This window comes from Canis aureus, chromosome 26, assembly GCF_053574225.1.
Source record: "Canis aureus isolate CA01 chromosome 26, VMU_Caureus_v.1.0, whole genome shotgun sequence".
NCBI classification, from domain to species: domain Eukaryota; kingdom Metazoa; phylum Chordata; class Mammalia; order Carnivora; family Canidae; genus Canis; species Canis aureus.
The window spans coordinates 25,118,947-25,137,986 of record NC_135636.1 but is presented as its reverse complement, the minus strand read 5'-3'; the positions used below and the strand labels follow the sequence as shown (position 1 = coordinate 25,137,986).

Here is a 19,040-nt window from a genome sequence, read left to right as displayed (position 1 = left end):
ATAGGGACTCTTCATTTTGGCTCAGGTCATGATCTCAGGGTGTGGGATCGAGCCCCATGTCAGGCTCTGTGCTCAGTGAGGAGTCCGCTGGAGATTTTCTCTCCCTCTCCACCTCCCACTCATGTTCTAAAACAAATAAATCTTTTTAAAAAATCATATAGCAACATGGATAAATCCTCTTAATAAAACATTAGGTGGGGAAAAAAAGCAGAATGCAAAATTTGTATGAGACTGTGATTAGAACTAAAAATTTTAAGTACCTAAGGCAAGAATTAAAAGAGAAGGAGAAAAAAGTTAAAGCCTGATTTTTTTTAGGGTGGTAGTATCCTAGAGATTTTTTTAATCCTTACTTTATTTTCTGTTCCATTACATATTAAAACTAAAGGCACCTGGCTGGCTCAGTAGGTAGAGCAGGTGACTCTTGATCTCATGTTCTGAGTTTGATCCCTATGATGGGGGTAGAGATTACTTAAATTTTTTTTTTTAAAGACACAGGCAGAGGGAGAAGCAGGCTCCACGCAGGGAGCCCGATGTGGCACTTGATCCCGGGTCTCCAGGATCACGACCCCAGCCAAAGGCAGACATTCAACTGCTGAGCCACTCAGGCATCCCAAAAATCTTTTTTTAAAGAGAGTTATTTGAGTGTACAGAGAGAGAGAACAAGCCGGAGAAGGAGCAGGGGGAAAAGGAGAGGGAGAATCTTAAGCAGGCTCCATGGTGAGCACAGAGCCCAATGTAGGGCTTGATCTCAGGACGCTGAGATCATGACCTAGCTGAAATCAAGAGTCAGACGCTTAGCCATCTGAGCCACCCAGATGCCTCTCAAAAAAACCTTTTTTAAAAAAAAAAAATTAAACTAAGAGAAACAAAGTCTCCGTATTATTTTCCTCTTGTTATTGTAACAAACTACCACAACATACACACATTTATCATCTTAGTTCTGGAGGTCAGAAGTCCAAAGTGAAGTCTCATCAGACTAAAACCAAAGTGTTAGCTAAGCTGGTTCCCTTCTAGAGACCCCAGGGAAGATAGGATACCTTGTGTTTTCCAGCTTCTAAAGGCCACCACAGTTCTTGGCTTCTAGTCCCTTCTTCTGATCTCAAAGCCAGCAGGCAAGGCATCTTCAGATGTCTTTTCTCTGATTCCTGAGGACTCTCGTCATTATACTGGACCCACCCACATAATCCATGATAATTTCTCCACCTCAGGATCCGTAACATCATCACATCTGCAAAGTCTCTTTCACCTTGTAACACAGTCACAGGTCCTGCCTAACTTTAAGTTCCATGAGAACTAACAGCATCCTTGTGTTTCTGAGTGAAGGTACCACACTGAGTGCTGAATCTCATTTAAATTTAATTCAGAAGTAATAGGCAATACTATAGTAGGAAAATAACTGTTGCCTCTGGGGGTAAAGTGAGGACTGAGAAAGGGCATAAATGTATTTTCTGAGATGGTAGCCATAGTCTATATTTGACAGTGCTGTAGGGCACAAAAGTATAAACAAATACTAAATTCTAATATGTATTTAGGGGGAACTGTACTGATGTCTGACATTTATTCTGAAATATAATATAAAAGGATGGATACATAGAGGAATGGATAAATATGTGATAAATGGTGTTCATTATAAAATCTTTTGACAATTTTTATTTTTTAAATTAATTTATTTTGTTTAAGATTTTATTTATTCATGAGAGACACAGAGAGAGAGAGGTAGAGACACAGGCAGAGGGAGAAGCAGGCTCCACGCAGGGAGCCCGATGTGGCACTTGATCCCGGGACTCCAGGATCACACCCTGGGCCGAAGGTGGCGCCAAACCTCTGAGCCACCAGGGCTGCCCTATTTGACAATTTTTAAAGGGAATTTTGGAAAAAACAAGCTATGACCCTCAAATACTGCTCCAGTGACTTAAATTAATAAAGGCATGGATTTGGAAAACCATCAGGCAACTTCTTAAACAAGCTCTCTACTTAAAATTGAAGGCCCTCGACCAGGGCAATTTGGGGAGGTGTTTCAAAAGGCGTGGGAGTATTACTGATGGTCTCCATCACAAGGAAGATGGGGAGTGTTACCAGCACACTCAGGGGTGGGGCCAGAGAAGCTACTGTAACCAACTAGTCTGTACACATGACAAATAATTTCTACACCAATGTCACTGAGGAACACTGATTTAAAACCCCAATCTTCCCTTCATAACCCTCCATCAATTTGCTGTAGCACATCTCCAACAGGGTGGAGGCTCATTTCTTGAGGGCTGGTTGCATCTCCCACTTCTTGGTAACTACGGAGAACCCAGCAGAGCGCTATACCCAGAACTCGTATTGAAAAAAAACATTTGATGATGGGCGGCAGGTGTGTGTATTTGTGTGTGTATGTGTGTGCACTTCCTGATAGTTCCTCCCCCAGTGAAGATGTAAACCTACCACCTCCGCCTCCACCCCCCCAGGGGGGCCAACAGGGAAGGATGTTCCTACTCCAGTTCTTTTGCTAAGACACAATCTCCTACAGGACGTCCCCACTGGCACAGACCTACTCCACCCCCCTCCACCAAATGGCCCGGGGAAGCATCTGAATGTAATCAAAGTCACCACCATCACACGGAGCTGAGAAAAGCCAGCATAAAGCACTTTTATTGCAATAATAAAACTTGAAACTCATACGTAGTGCGGGCAGGTGGGGGTGGGGGGGTAGGCAGCAATAATTTCTCTCACCAAATCACTACACAGGACAGCAAAGGGGTGAGAGGGGGAGGAGGAAAAGCCAGGAAACTCTGAGATCAGCCGGGGGAGCCGAACATCAAAAACCAGGAGATGCTGAAGCTGTGATGACCAGCATCATTTTCTCAAGACAACACTCAAGGGTTTGTCATGATGGCTGGGCTTTCATTGGGTGTTATGTGTCTACAAACAGCACCTTCAATTTAAACTTTCAATTAAAGTTCTTAAAATTTGGAAAGTGGAGCTCAAATAGCTATGAGATTACAAAAGTCCTGAATATCCATTAGAAAAACCACAGGATGGAAAAAAAACAAAACAAAACAAAGAGCCAGGCCATGAAGAAGGCTTCAGAGGTCCCTGCTGGCCTGGGGACAGATACCTGTAGTGTCCAATATCGCAGTGAGAACAATCTGCTTCCAAAAGGCAGAGGGTTTATTATTGGGGGGGGGGGGGAGAGCAGGGGAGGGGTAGTGGAGGCAGAGGCTCTCCCCCTCCCCACTTCAGTTTCAGGTAGGGCTTTAATTCAACCCAAGGACATCTCTCAACTGGGAGAGTTACTTCGGCCCTCAACAGTGCCTCAAATCTGCTATGGCTTTGCAGCGCAGCAGCAAGAATGTTTAATATATAATAGATAAAAATTTCATCCAAAAAAAATAAGATAAAATAAAGATTCTTGTAATCCCCCCCAAACATCAATTCCTATTCTAAAGTTAACCCATGACTTGTGCTGTTAATACTTGACTAATACTTAAGTGGAAACCTAGATCCAAAAGACTGAAACTGAACCTTCACCCCAAAATGAAAACGAAATCAAATGAGTAACTTGAGGTTTATGGCATATAGTTTAGGTCAACACACACACGAGGAGAAAGGGAAAGAGCAAAGCTGGGTGACAGAACACATTCAGTCGGGGTCGATGTTTATACAAAGAGTGTAGTGGAACATCAGGAAAAGCTCCATACGGACTCGCGTGTGCGCATCTGGAGGCGCCACATCCCTCCATGGCACATCTGTGGGGGACAGAAAATCTGTCAGTTCCAGCAACACAGGGCTCCATCTGCGCGGCGGAGACAGACATGGGGCTGCCTGCCACACTTAGTCCCTTCCTCAAGAGCTGCAAGGTCTCACCTAGAGCAAGCCGCTTCTGCTCCAGCTGGGGAGAGACCACTGAGCCCGGGCTGGATTCCCGGGTGAGCAGTCTTCTTCCTGCCTAAACTGGTAGTGTTTTCTTTAACCTAAGGTTCCGTCTACCTTACTGAGGAGAGCAGTGATGGTACAGTTCCTCATTATCACAGGGTCTCCCAGCTTGGCTGCATATAGGAATCACCTGGGGGCTTTAAAAAACTGTCATGCTTGGCTCCCACTCCCAGTAATTGTGGTTAATCGTCTGAGGTGTGCCCTAGCCATCAGGAGAATCTTAGGATAGACTTCCTAGTGACTTCCATGTGTGCAGCCCTAAACTGGTATGCCCCTCATGTTGAAGAAATTTAGAAAGCGTCTGTGGTCTTTTATTCACTTACTCAAATCTATAACTTTCTAGGTCTGCCCTTAGGCTTTCCTTCAAGACCTATGCAAACTCTGCGATGTTCTTTGGCAGTGAGGGGGAAGCTTAGGCCAGGGTGACTGGTAGCCCTCTCTCCCATCCTCCCCCTCCCTTCAGCCTACCAGGTTTACAGGATGCCTGTACCCATGTCAGGCTAATTCTAAGACTCCCTTCAAGTACTTTTATGTCCAAAGAGTTCAGCTCTCAAAGGACAGTAAAGAGGTAGTGAAGTGTAGACCTTTGGGCAGACAGAGGCTTTGTAAAATGTCAGGAGTTCCCTCCTGGTAAGAATGATAAGTAGAGAAGCCAGGATCATCAAACCTGCTCAAGCCTGTATGAACCAGGTACATAGGGCTCAAACCACAGAGAGAAAATAGCTAAGAATTTGAAAAGACCCTGTATTTTTAAAAAGCCCACAGCAGGTCAGGGTTAGACCACTGGCAGCCACTTGTGACAGCTTTTGAACAGAAGCTTTCTCACCCAGCCCCTGGCTGTGGTCCCCTGGTTCCAGGGCCAGGATGGGGAAAGCTGAGAGGTCTGGGACCGAGTAGAGAGAAGGTGGCAGCATTCATGTGTTTTATGAGTCTGATACCCACATGCAAAGTTGTGAGCCCTTAGGACACAGAGTGTCACTTCCTAGAGATGACAGTAAAAGGAAGGAAAAGCAAGTCCAGGAAGGGGAAGCAAGAGAGGTTTCAGTCCTACTTTGTCATTGCCTGGAAGTGACCCTCAGTAAGGTCTTTCTCTCTAGACCTCATTTCTCTCACATGGTCCATGGGAAAGCGGATCAGTCCCTCAGATCTGAGGACTGAGAGCACCTTTATGCTTCACGAGGACACCCTGGCCTCACCTTTCCACCCATGAGAAGGAGGCAGGCCTGTGAGCTCTAGTGTTCTGGGCTTGCCCCCAAGGCAGCTGGCCCAGGTGACAGTGTCCCTCTCACAATCCCTGATAGGCAGTGGTCACACCGTATATGGCGAGGGGGCTGCATGCACTAGGATAGGGTAAGCAGTCCTCAACAGTCTTCCTTTTCTAAAGAACTAAAATTTTGGCATTATAAATTTGGCCACATATCCACTTCCCAATTCAGTTTTAGTTTTTAAGTTAGATATAAAAACATCCTTCGTTTAAACAGCTACTATCAGCTGCCCCAAACCAATGAGTTTGTTTGAAAGCATATATCATCCCTTTCCACAGGGTGACCAGCTTCAAGGTGTACACTAATAACTTAGTAACTGAAACCGAAATGCTTCCCAACAGAGCAAGAATGTAGGGGGGAAGAACCCATGGCATTTTTGGTTCTGCTGTCCACCAAACACTGGGAGGTACACAGGCAGGAAAAGGCCTTTGGCATTCAGTTCCTTACCCAAGAATGGGGAGCTCAGGGAGGAAGCCATTCCTGTCATTCCAGTTTCAGAAGCTCCACGTCAAAGACGAGAGTGGCATTTGGTGGGATGATGCCTGGGTGCCCAGTAGCACCATAGGCGTAGTCTGGGGAGATAGTCAGTTTGGCTCTCTGACCCACACTCATCTGTGAAAAGAACAAAAAAGAAAGACTCAACCAGACGCACTCCCCAGTTGTTTCTATAAGAAGCAGGGCTGTTACTGGGGTGTCCCTGAGACAGCATAATGTGACTAGGACATGCCAGTGACTGTGTGGCTGCCTGGGTGCCAGGCACCTTCCAGCGCAGAACACAGAAGTTGGCAGTCAGGCTGCACAATCCCTGCATCTGGCTCTAAGGGGCTCAATGGCAGATAAAAACAACCTTTCTGCCCAGCTCTTATGTACCTAACTCTGGGCAGCCAGTACCATGTCAGTATAACCACTTTGTCCTTCAGGGGTCTGTCACTCAAAGGACACGTTAAGTGGAATCTACACTCTTAAGAAAGGAGGACTTTGACCAAAACTTTGCTTTAAAAGAAAACACATATACAGAAAGTAATATTTGGGGTAGTCTACTTTTCTATACCTTCTATATTTTATACTTACACTCATATAGAAAAACTTTCAAAAGGACAACATGATTTTACAAAGTAGCATGTATAGTAGGCTACTATTTGTGTGAAAAAGAGGGAAATACTTACATACCTTCACCTTGCCTATATAAACAGAAAATACCTCTGGAAGGCCACAAATAATACCAGCATTTTTCCATGGGGAGAAGAGAGTACAGAGGCCAGGGTGGAGGGAAAATTTTCACTTTTTAAGATACGTTTGTACTTTTTCATTTCTCAGTCAAATACATAAATAACTTTCAATATATATTTTCTGAACAGTGAGCAGACTCTCTGCTGCATGTCCATCCTCCCAGCGCACTCTGCTCAGCTTCCCGGTGTACGCTCCTGACTCTCTGACCCAGCCTAAGAGACAGCAACTGAGATGGGGCTGAAGGCTGCGCTCAGACTCTAATGTGACTCAGAAACTGTGCTCCTCACATCTCCTTTAGGAAACCGGGACATGCTGGGCCAGGGTGGTAAGGGCAGTTAAAATTAAAAGCATATGGTTTAATCTAATGAAATTCAAAAGAGTCATGTCCTTTTCCCCAGCAATTCCACTTCCAGCATCTTCTGCTAACAACCCAAATGCCCATTATGAGGAGAGAGGTTTCACAGGCACATCTGCACCATGGTCAGCCACTAGAAAGAATACAGTGGCTAACATGGAAATGTACTAACGCAGAAAGATGGCCGAGACACGGTGAGAAGGGGAAAACGCAGGCTGCAAACAGTCCTGTGGCAGGACCGCATACTTGTACACGTAAGAGCCAAACAACAACAATATCAAAAGAAAGGGAAAAGGGCACAACCCCCCCTTCTTCCTGTGCTTTTAACTCACTCAAAGATATCCTGTGGAATTTCAAAGATGCTCTGTGCAGGTCCCAGACCACCCAGACTTCTCACAAGTGACAGGCCTGTGATTGACCCCCATGTGCCCTGGGTCCTTGGGGAGACTGAGAATCTCCCCAATACTCGGTCAGGCCTCGCCAAGCCTAGGATGTACAATAGGCTGATAACACTATCTTGGTGGCAGCTATGGCTCTTGGAACACAACACAGTTATTGTTCTGGTGCCGGAACGGCCACAGAAGATGGCTGCGGTGTGGACAATGGTTGGCATGGTCGTTGGGGGATGGGCTACAGACCAAGAGCCAGCCAGACGCAGGCAGTGTGGACAGAGGTTTCCAAAGGGAAGTGAACCACAAAGATCCTCTCATTCTTGCACTATCAACCCTCTACCCTGCAGGAACAGAAATCTAAACACTTGGGAGTGGGATGACTTAAAAGTTTCTGCAAGTTAAGCAGTTCACTTGGAAATAAATTGGTGAGTTTATAGAGGAAGTAGAACAATGTGTATTCTGGAAAAAGAGAAAGACAGACATCTTTCCACTTTGGTTACATCTCAATTCTCTTCGGTGAGAGGGAAACAGACTGCTTAATTACCCACCACACAGGGCTGATTATAAAGCCCCTTGAGTCTCAGGATGCTGGAACCCAGTTAATGCTGAGAAAAAACCTGCTGGGCTTGATGGAAGGCTAGAACCCAACTGAAATTTGGCACCGTGGATCCTGTTGTCCATTGGGAATTGTGTCGGCAGAACAAAAGCCGTTTACACAAATGGGGAGGGAGTGCTGAGGAAACAGACTCAAGACAAACAAAATGACTCTCTCCATGAGTATGACCTCTCAGAAGGGGTCTGACACAACACGGCCAATAATAAGACAAACGCAAATTAAAACCACACCAAGGTAACTTTTTTCACTCATTGTATTGTCCTGAATCCAAAAGTTTAACAACACACTGCTGGTGGGACTGGGAGGAGACAGACATCCTCACAGCCCGCTGGTGGCAGCTCAGTGTAATCCCTACGGATGGCAACTTGGCAGTATATCAACATACTGTGCACACAGCCCGTGAACCACTCACCCCTGCTTCTCAGAATCTGCCTGTGGCAACACTTGCACAAATGTAAAATTAAGTCCACACGAGATTCATCACTGCAGCATTGTTTATGACAGCCACAATACTGGAAATGACCATCAATAGGTCATTGTACTGATAAAATACACCCACCTAAGGGAATGTGGGAAGAGAGAGTTTCCTCCTCTTTTATTTCTGGATATATAAAGTGTGAAAAAGTAAATGAAAAGGCAAAGTACAGAACACTGTGTGTGTCTACAGCAAAAAAAAAAAAAAAAAAAGCGTATTTTTATAAATGCTTAAGGAAACTCTATAAAAAACATTAATACCATGAGTTGCTGGGGGTGAGGGGACTGGCAAGATGGGGTGGGATGCAAGTAAAATTTTCTACTCACATCTTTTTTGATTTTGGAATCATATGAATGTCCTACCCATAAGCATCATTTCAAAGGCAGACACCAGGAAACAAAACAAAACAAACAAGAGCATACCTGGGCAACCCCTTCTTCCCAGCCTCGGATCACCTCCTGCTTGCCTAGCATAAACTTAAAGGGCTTGTTTCTGTCCCGGGAGGAATCAAATTTCTTTCCATCTTCAAGCATCCCTGTGAAAAAGGGCAGTTGTAACATGAGCAACAAGGAGTGATGACATGAGGCGTGTAAGAAGCCAGCCGAGGAGTGCCCGTCCCGGATGCCGGGCATCAGGCCTGGCAGGGCTGCCCGAGGCCTGAGGAGGAGTGTGGTGTCCCGGGAGGATTTCCTGGGTCTTCAGCGGGCCTCTAGAGTTGGGACAGTCCGTCTACCCCAGGGCTATGTGTGTTCTTCCCAACTCCAAGCAGTGAGCTGACCACCAGAGGCAGGCAGCTGTCTACCTTGGGCTGAGAATGGGTAAGTGTCCATGCTCTAGACATGAACTGTCAGCACACTCTGAGATGAAGAATAATCATGGGCCTGTTAAGGCACATGTAATGGCTGGCAGTCACATATGGTTCAGAAGCAACTGGCCTTCCTCAGTTCACCCATCCCCTTTTATAGAAATGCAGGTAGTATCAGAACTAAACTGAACTGCAGGACGCCAGCTGGTGTCAGGGAGTCGGAGAAATGGCAACAGAAAAGACACTGCAAACCTCTCCCTGGTGGCCTCTGGACAACTCCAGCTGAACTGAGAGCAGTGCGTCCAGTTGGGAGTCAGGGACTTTCCACACATGAATTCACTCAATCCTCCCCCAGCACTGTCCCCATTTCACAGAGGAAGGAAGTGAGAGAAGCAGAAGGAAGTGAAGCAACCTGCCAAAGTAGTCAGCTAGACTATAAATCCAAAAACCATGTTCATTCAACTACTCCAGTGCCCCAGGAGCCAGACAAACCACACTGGCAGCCTCTACCAAAAGGGGGACTTCTAGACATGGAGATGCCAGAGGGTGAGTGCACAAGACAGACACCTACCACTCCTCGTTCAAACAGGATCATCTGCAGTGGTTTCTCTGAAAGTCAGAGACAGCCATCACTGAGGTCCTGAACTTTCAAAGCACCATCCCAGACTGGAAGAGGTATGCCAGTTGTTGACATACAACTCATACAAAGCAGTTTTCATTGGAGGCTAAGGGTGGGTGCCCACGATGGTTCTAAAGTATCACTCAGAAGACCCAGTAAAACAGAATTCTGTTGTGTTCGGATGTTTTTAGGGGAGGAGGGAAATCCTAACATAAACCCAGCTTAAAAAACAATGTCAACACTTACAAGTGGGATAGGGAAGCAGAGATCAATTGAGAGCTTTATCAAAGCCACCGGACTAGCTCAACTTTGACAAAATAGGAAATGGGCAGTGGTGGGGACGGGAACTGCTGTCCTAACAGAACAGGAAGGCAGACAGATGTCCTGAGCAGTGTGGGTGCTGACAGTGCCTGAAGTCTGGAGCTGGGGGCTGAGGACTCAGAGGGAGACAGGAGGGTGAGGATCTACCCCTGCCAAGTCAATAGAGAGCCAGGAACTGGTACCCCAGAACTAGCAAGGTGGGGTGTACACGGCACTCATCTCTTCACCAGAACACATTCATGGCCTGATAAAAGAAATGACAAATGGCAGGACTTGAGTAGTTTCCTATAAATGAACACCTAGGAGAAAAACAGGTGTCCACCCTCCACAACTCTCACTTTAGTCTGTCCCCTACAAGCTCTATTGCATACACTGAACCTGACCAACCTAAACCCTGCATTAAGGGTAAGAGCAGGCAATGAGCAGTCTGGATTCTCAGAACCCTTTCTTTGACCGGGCAGAGAGCCTTTCTATCACCCATTGGAGCCTGCTTATGGCGAAAATAAGGAAACCAACTCCAAGGTTTAGTTAACCCACCCAAGGTCGGAGCCAGTGGGTAGTGGGGCCTGGCTCTATCAAAAGGCTGTATTTGGCCCAATGGAGAATGTGAGCTATGAAGGAGACCAAAGACCAGAAACAGCCTCTTTCTGGTCTGTGCTCATCTGGGGAGATGATGAATAGAGCCCCAGGGCTCCCTTAGCAGATTTGGTAGAAAAGTCACTAGGTAAGGAAACCCCTGGGAAACAGCTAAAAATGGCAGGGTGGTCCCTGCCCTCTCAGCCCTGCCTGCAAAGGGTGGCTGGACAAAACGGAGACAAAAACCTGCCTCAAGGGCCATCTGGAATCCAGGCCATGGCACATTCCAGACCCTTAGAAAATCCAGACCAAATATTCCCACTCCTCTCTCCAACTGAGCAACTTTCCAGGAGCAGCTACAGCATGGCCCAGGAGATGAAATGGAACCAATCTAGGCCTTTCTCCTATACCAGCGTCAGTGTGGGGTAGGCACATGGGCCAGTCTGGGCACTCAGATCAAATGTGGAGTCTACTGAAACCCTGCAGGAAAGACTTGCCTCACTGGTCAAAAAGACACTCAGGAAGAAAGCTCCTGCCCTCCCTTTCTGTTGAATGCTGTTCTGTGAGGATGTGATATCTGTACCCTGGCAGCCACCTTGTAACCATGAGAAGGTCAAGAGTACCAGAGAGTAGTTGTCCTATTGCTCTGAACCAGCCCCAAACTGCCTCCCTGAAGCTTTATGTTCTGAGGTGATTAAGTCTGCTCTGCCTTAAGTCAGGTTTTCAATCACTTGCAGTTGAAAATAACCTAAATAGGTATGAAGCGACTCTTTAATGGATCTTTACTTAATAGCCCCCCACCCCACCCCGTAGTACTGCCATGAGAGGGTAATAAAGAACTGGAGTTCAACAACTCACATGACAAAGGCTGTCATCGACTCTGACAGCAGACCAGCATGATCTATCAGGACCCAGGACATACACACACATGTATCAGTGAAATAAGATTTACATGTAAGAGTTACTGCATGTGATATACTTTCCATTTCTCAAAAGAATGCTGACTGTGACCTCCTAAATTTATTTTGTGATACACTACGGGTTGAAGCTCACCGTTTAAAATATAAATATACCTACAAAAGAATTATTCTTTCAGCCAAATCTGAACATGCCTCAACCCGAGCAAGATTGTATTCTGACTGCAATGAAAGACCAAAGGGTCCTGAGGCAGACTCCCTACACTTCCCTCTTATACCTGATCAAATGTGTTGCCAAGCTACCTCCAGATGCTACACACACCCATCCTACTTTGCCTGAAGGTGAGATGCCTACTGTTCCAGGCCAGGAGCATCAGGTGCTACCTGCTGCTAAGCTAACCTGGAGAAGTGGATGCTCTTCAGTGCAGACTGTGGGTCTGGGAGCATGTCTTTCTAGCCCCAACTCTCAGTTTTTCTAAGACACTGAGGGGCAAAGCCTTTCCCTATTATTCCAAAAAACCATAGAAGCAGGATTTCTAAGTAAAGGGACTTTAAACAGGAGCCTTGCTGATAATCCTTAAAAAAAATATTTTTTCAGGATCCCTGGGTGGCGCAGCGGTTTAGCGCCTGCCTTTGGCCCAGGGCGCGATCCTGGAGACCCGGGATCGAATCCTACATCGGGCTCCCGGTGCATGGAGCCTGCTTCTCCCTCTGCCTATGTCTCTGCCTCTCTCTCTCTCTGTGTGACTACCATAAATAAATAAAAATTTAAAAAATATATTTTTTCACTTGGCCAACATATAATACAAACTTAGTTTCAGATGTAGTATGCAAGAATTCATCAGTTGCAAATAACACCCAGTGCTCATCGCATCACGTGCCCTCCTTAATGCCCATCACACAGTTATCCCTACCCCCCCATCCACCTCTCCTCCAGCAACCCTGTTTCCTGTAGTTAAGAATCTCTCATGGTTTATCTCCCTCTTTGATGACTTCTCATTCAGTTTTTCCTCCCTTACCCTATGATCCTCTGCCCTGTTTCTTATGTTTCACATATGAATGAAGCCATATAAGTGTCTTCCTCTGACTTATTTCGCTCCTTGCTGAGGATCCTTATTCTCTTCCCCTATTTCAGATGAGCTGTTTCCCCTGAGAAGAAGACATGAGCCTTGCTCCAGAACTTCAGACCATTGTCACCAACTGTCCATCTCACTTCCTTGCAGGAGAAAATCTTAGGGAAGGATGGGTGGTGGTGTTGCTAGTGGTGGGGTTCCTTAGGCCTGAGGAGGAGTTGTCTTATAATCTAAGCTGGAAAAGTAAACAACATCCCCAGAGCTGAGCAAAATCTCACACAACTGGCACGGGCTATAGGAGTAAGAATGGGCTAGAAGGAGGGCTTCCCCAGTGGTGAGGAAAAGACCACTTATATATGGCTATAAGTTGCAGGCCAGGGAAACAGGTGACACAGGGGAGGATGCAGTGTTCATTAAGAAGCAGAACTTAACATGTGTATGGTGTTTTCTGGAGTGGGAATCGGGCTGGTCAGTGCTGAATGCAGAACACGACAGAAGCTGTGACATCAAAATAGCTTTAGCCAACATGGAGGAATAGGGATCAGATTTACTCTGTGTGACCAAATACAAAACAAAACAACAATAAAGAAACCACAAAAACACAAAACAAAAACCTCCACCATAAAAAGAGAGCGAGAGAGAAACAACCCTGACAATAGCTAAAACGTTTTTAAGACACTGGACACAGCAATGAAGGAGAGTGATCCCTGAGGGGAAACTAAAATGGCAAGCTCTATGTCTGCCCAGCTTACACCCTTGGGCGTTTCCAGGGAGAGGGACCTGGATGGAGCTCAAGGCAGCTCAGAGTCCAAAGGACACAAACCAGGAAGGAGAGAAGTATAGAGTGAAAAAATCCTCAGAGATTTGCAGAGGGTCCCTCTTGAGTATTCAGCAGAACACTGATCAGCACGAGTTTGAGGAAACTACTTAAGGCCAGGAAAAGAACCATCCAAAAGGTTTAGAAGGAATAGTGCCCAGTGCTTACACAGAGTTTGGAATAGTGACTGTCCCACTAGCCAGACTGGAGAAAATCCTGGTTTATGAGGCACTGAGTAGGACACCTCAAAGATCTCATCTCAGTAGCTGGGAATCATCAGCTCCAAACTGAGCACTGCTCCGGACCTACCTGACAAATCATAAAAGAGATACCTAAAAGGACAAAATGGTTTCCAAGTAACTTAAGTGCTTCCCAGTACAAAGCCCAAGAAGATTTACAGGAATAAAAATATCTAGCACCCCAAAAAGTAAAATTCATAATGTCCAGCACCCAAAATTACCAAGCATGCAAACAAGAGGGAAAACACGACCCGCCATGAGAAGACTAATCAATCAATTGAAACCACTCCAAAACTGACAGAGATGTTAGAATTAGTAGAGGACAGAAAGAGTCAAACCAAATTTCTAGATATGAAAACTATATTGGGCTGGAACAACTGGATGCCCACAGGTAAAAAGTAAAACCTTGAACCTATACTTCACATCATGATCAAACATCAACCCAAAATGGGTAATTGACCTAAATGTAAACATAAACCCATAAAACTTCTAGAAGACAACATAGGGAAATAATCTTTATGACTGTGAGACAAAGATTTCTTAGATAGGAGGCCAAAAAAGCACAAAAGAATAAACTGAACTTCATCAAAACTAAAAATTTCTGCACTCTGAAAGGCACTTTTAAGTGAATGAAAACTCAAGGCAGATTAGGAGAAAAATCTTCACAAATCATAGATCCAATAAAGAACTTGTGTCCAGAATATATAAAGAACTCTTAAAATTCAGCGGTAAGAAAACAAACAGCTCAATTTAAAAAGGGCAAAGATTTGAATTGATACTTTACTGAAAAAAATATACAGGTGGCAAGTAGGCACATGAAAAGATGCTCAATATGATTAGTCACCATAAAAATGCAAATTAAAACGGCTGGGAGATAGGACTACTACTGATTAGAATGAGTACAATTAAAAAGACTGATCATATGCAGTGGTAAGGATGTGGAGGAACTGGAATTCTTACACACTGCACATGGGAATATGAAATGAAACGACCACTTTGGAAAACAGGTTGGCCATCTAAGTTAAACATACACCTCCCATATGACGGGGCCATTCCATTTATCCTGGATAAATGACAGCCATACAAAAAGACTTATATACAAATGTCCATAGCAAACTCACTTGGAATAGCCAAAAACTGGAACAATCCAAACCTCTGCCAACTGGTGAGTGGATAAACAAGCACATCCATATAAAAGGAAACTATTCAGCAATAAAAAAGAATGAACTATCGATAACACGGAACAAAAAAAATCTCAAAATAATTATGCTGAAGCAAACGAAGCCAGACATGGGTCTATACACTGTACAATTCCATGTATATTAAATTTTAGAAAATACAAATTCTGATAGAAAAGCATGCCACAGATTGCTAGGGATGGAAAGAGGAGGTTTTGAAGAATAACAAAGAGACATATCAAAACTTATGAAATCATACACATTAAACACGAGCACATACACATTAAACACGAGCAGTCTACTGGATGTCAATTATACCTCCACAAAACTTTTTTTTTTTTTTTTTTTAAGTGAAAAAATTAAGATTCACTAAAATCCTACACATGTTTACCTCCTATATCCAACCTGGCAGTGAGTAGCGAGGTACTTCCTCTGTAAAGGGAGGGAGCAAGTAAAGCAGGTGGCTGGTAAAGTCTCAGCCACTGCTCCCATTTTTACTCTGGATATCTGTGTGCCAGGATCTGGAGCCCTTGACCAATGAAAGCACCTGCCAAGCTAGTGCCATAATTTCCTAGAGAAAGCATGCTCTGATGAGAGAAGGCAACTGAGGTTACAGTCAGATATGACAGCTGACACTCTAAGCTCCAGAGGCCACTATTAGCAAAACCCATCACCAGCATGGGCCTCTCTTTGCATTTCTGACTACATACAAACCTATGCCTCATGACCCACAGGCTGCCCAGGACAGCTCTGCATTCTCCATTTCAAGAATTATTGTCTCTCCTGATTGAAGGCAGCTTGAGGTCACAAACCTGGCCTTCAGTCCTACGTCTCTGCTGCAGTAGGCTCAACCCCTGGTACCCTCCAGACCAGCAGCACCTTTAAGAGTGGTTTCGCCTGCACAATCTTTAAGAACCAGCAGGACAAGCATAAGGAATCTTATTTAGAATCTCTTTCCTGTATGGGAGGAAGACTCTGAGGGGTAATCCCAGAATGACAGCTTTTACTTTCAGCACCTTTAAATTACTAATCAGGGAGGGAAAAAAATGCAAAAATTTGAGAGTCTCTGGTTAAAAGCACAAAGACCATGAAAAGAGCAAACGCTATGGTTGCATGAGAGACCAGTAAAGCAGCCTTTGGCTGTTGAAAGCGTTGATGTCACCTTCATCTGAGTTTCCTCCCAAACAATTCAGCTGTTCTTGGGGGGAAGAACCAGACTCAAATCCTTAGAGAAGGAGCAGGAGAGCTTAAAAAAAAAAAAAAAAAAAAGGATGTGGAGAACAATCTCAAGTTCACCTCCCCCACAGCTGCTCTTTCCTGGAGCTCGCCTGTTTCAGGGTGTGCTCGCTCAGGAGGAACCAGGAAAGGCAGACGTGGCCAGTGGCTGCTGAGCAAATGCCCTTGCACCGTGCTCCTGGTACTCAGTGCAAGTCATGGAAGCAGTGGTGAAGACCCAAGGCCAGGGTCTGGAGATTCAAGGGGACCACAGGGTAATTATTTCACTAATAACGCAAGAATGCATCACGGAAGGCAGAGCCCCTGTACCCTCTCCAGGGTGGGGAGGAGGACTGCAGAAGGATCTGTAGTGAGGGCTACACACCTGTGGCACTTAAAGCTCATGACTCACAATGTGGTTTTCAGTTGCTGATGGTATCTTTGCAGGTGGTTTTCAAAGGCAGGATTTTACAGGGTCCAAACTACAGAGAATCTTAAAATTAAAGACAAAAAACCCAAAACTAAGTCCAACAACAATAACAATAAAACAGAATATCCCACACTCCAAACTTGCCAAACAAAATAAAGCTCTTGCCATTTACAGATGGGAGAGGGAGAATGGACTTTGGCTTTCGACTCAACAGGTATTTTCTCAAGTATAAAAGAACAATGGTTGAATGGAGGAGGGGGAACCAAACTGAAAATTACTAATTTTTCTGTAGATTTGCATTTGAAGCCACCATTCCCAAATGGATGTACTGACCTAGGTGCAAATGGGCATACTGACTCAGGCATGGCTCTTTCCCTTCCTCTATCTTCTTATCTACAGAAGCTCCCTCAACCGCCTTTTACTTAACTGCCTTGCCAAAGACTCCTACACACCACAGCCTGCACAGCTCCAGCACAGCAAAGGAGCCTTCAGCCCCGTCTCTAATCACCTCCAATTCTTCTTCCCCACGTGCACTTTATGCTTAGGAAGGGCCGGTCAGCTATGTTACCCGCAAACTCATTTATGTCAGTTACACTTATTGAGGACAGGAAACATAAACAGTATGCAAAGAAATGAACTGAGTGTGAACAGAAAAAGAGTGGTCAGCTGACTGGAAAGACTCAACAAAGGCAAGTCACAAAAAATACTCCTAGTGAATATGTGTGTGTGTGAATAAGACTAATGTATGTTTGAAGAAAGAAATCTTAAAACTCTAGAAAGGTTTGGGGCACCTGGGTGGCTAAGTCAGTTGAGTGTTTGACTAGATTTCAGCTCAAGTTATGATATTAGGGCCTGGGGAATCCAGCCCATGTCAGGCTCCCAGCTCAAAAGGGAGTCCACTTGAGGATTTTCTCTGTGTCCCTCCTCTCCTGCATGTACGCATGTTCTCTCTCTCTCAAATAAATAAACCTTTACTCTTCTTAAATATTTCATTTATTTATTTGAGAGACAGAGAGAGAGAGAGAGAGAGAGAGAGAGAGAGAGCATTAACAGGGGGAGGGGCAGAGGGAGAAGCAGGCTCCGCACTGAGCAGGGAACTTGATGCAGGGCCGGATCTGGAGATTCCAGGACCACGACCTAAGCCGAAGGCAGATGCTTAACCAACTAAGCCACCCAGGCACCCTTCTAACAAATAAATAAATCTTAAAAAAAAAAAAAAAAAAATCTAGAAGGGTGTGGCACTGATATGACCTCACAATAGTCCTTACTGTTTTGACTTTAGAAGAATCCAAAACTAGATTTTCGCAAGAACCTTGATGGGAAACTACTCGAAGAGCCACCCTAAAAGACATGGGCCTTTAGTAAATGATTTATGCTTGGATTTGAAATAAAATGTTTAGAGAAGTCATGCCACTTTTATAGTCAACTATCCACTTGCCCCATCATAATGAGTGAAAAGAGATTCTCCACCCGGCAGTAGCTAGCTAAGAGTTATGAATTCAAAGCCTATGTCTTTGCTCCATTTCCAGGCCTCTGTGGTTGCATTCCCTGGGCAACCTTCCTGAATTGGGAGTTCTGAGAAGCCCATGCACGTGGTATGATCAAACGTCAAGTGCCTACCCAAAGAGGGAGCCAGCTTCTTCTTCCCCCATCACAGAAAACAAGTGTAAGGACATACCCCATCTCTTATCTGGAAATACTCCTAACCTTTTGCTAAATCTCTTTCAATTCTATGACCAAAAGTATATTTTCAAGAAGGCCCCATGATGGGAAGAAAGCACAGGATCCCAGAACATGAACTACAATTCATGTCCTTGTGGGCATGCCTTTCATTTCCCAATTTATCACAATACGAATAAAAGGACTGCCACATTATATGTCATGGGGCTGGGGTGGAGCAGGTGGAGATGCATAGAAGGAAAACAATACTTAACAGTGGCTATTTGGTAATGGTAGAAATATGCATGATCTTTAGCTTTTCTTTTTTTCTGTTTTCCAGAAAACACAGAGGCGGGAATCTGTAGGGTATATGGGATTAAAGGCATGAGTTCTGGGGCTTGGCTCCAGATGATCACAGCATTCCTCCCCCAACCCCCAACCCCATATCCCTGCTTCTGCCCTCTTTCTCCTACAGTTTAAACTTGACACGGCAGCTAGAAGGACATTCTCCTAAAATACATGTCAGACCCTACTACTCCTCTGCTCAAGGCCCTCCCTTAGCTCCCCATCTTACTTAGAATAGAATCCAAGTCCTAAAAATGGTCTACAAAGCCCTGGAAGAGCTGCCACCCCACATGGCATCCCACTGACTTCATCTCTGATTACTCTCACACACTTCTCCACTCCAAGAACACGGTTTCCTTCTGTTCTCTATAGACACCAGGGATACTATCACCCTGGGTCCTTTATCCCTGCTGTTCTCTCTCTCTTTTTTTTTTTTTTAAAGATTTTTATTTATTTATTCATGAGAGACGGGGGGGGGGGGGCAGAGACAGAAGCTCCATGCAGGGAGCCTGATGTGGGACCCGATCCGGGGGCCCCCAGGACCACACCCTGGGCTGAAGGCGGCGCTAAACCGCTGAGCCACCTGTGCTGCCCC

General features: G+C 45.1%; 1 protein-coding gene and 1 long non-coding RNA gene across 12 annotated transcripts in view; one reads left to right on the top strand and one right to left on the bottom strand.

Moving 5' to 3' along the window:
• Nucleotides 1-19,040, bottom strand: part of FKBP1A (FKBP prolyl isomerase 1A) — a 58,505-nt gene that overhangs the window by 30,575 nt on the left and 8,890 nt on the right. For 4 of the 6 annotated variants that reach the window (XM_077872531.1, XM_077872533.1, XM_077872528.1 and 1 more), the window contains 3 exons: nucleotides 8,674-8,786; nucleotides 5,631-5,795; nucleotides 2,609-3,731 (listed from right to left, as the gene is read on the bottom strand). In XM_077872531.1, coding sequence (XP_077728657.1) covers nucleotides 5,667-5,795; nucleotides 8,674-8,786 — 242 coding nt within the window. In that variant the 3' untranslated portion in view covers nucleotides 2,609-3,731; nucleotides 5,631-5,666. Of the gene's footprint in view, nucleotides 1-2,608; nucleotides 3,732-5,630; nucleotides 5,796-8,673; nucleotides 8,787-19,040 lie in introns of those variants that run through there. The other 2 variants (XR_013365082.1, XM_077872529.1) reach the window with 1 other exon arrangement.
• Nucleotides 1-19,040, top strand: part of LOC144298099 (uncharacterized) — a 50,088-nt gene that overhangs the window by 23,947 nt on the left and 7,101 nt on the right. For 2 of the 6 annotated variants that reach the window (XR_013365090.1, XR_013365089.1), the window contains exons 5-6: nucleotides 12,625-17,802; nucleotides 17,971-18,107. This is a non-coding gene — a long non-coding RNA (uncharacterized LOC144298099). Of the gene's footprint in view, nucleotides 1-6,541; nucleotides 6,789-12,624; nucleotides 17,803-17,970; nucleotides 18,853-19,040 lie in introns of those variants that run through there. The other 4 variants (XR_013365086.1, XR_013365088.1, XR_013365085.1 and 1 more) reach the window with 4 other exon arrangements.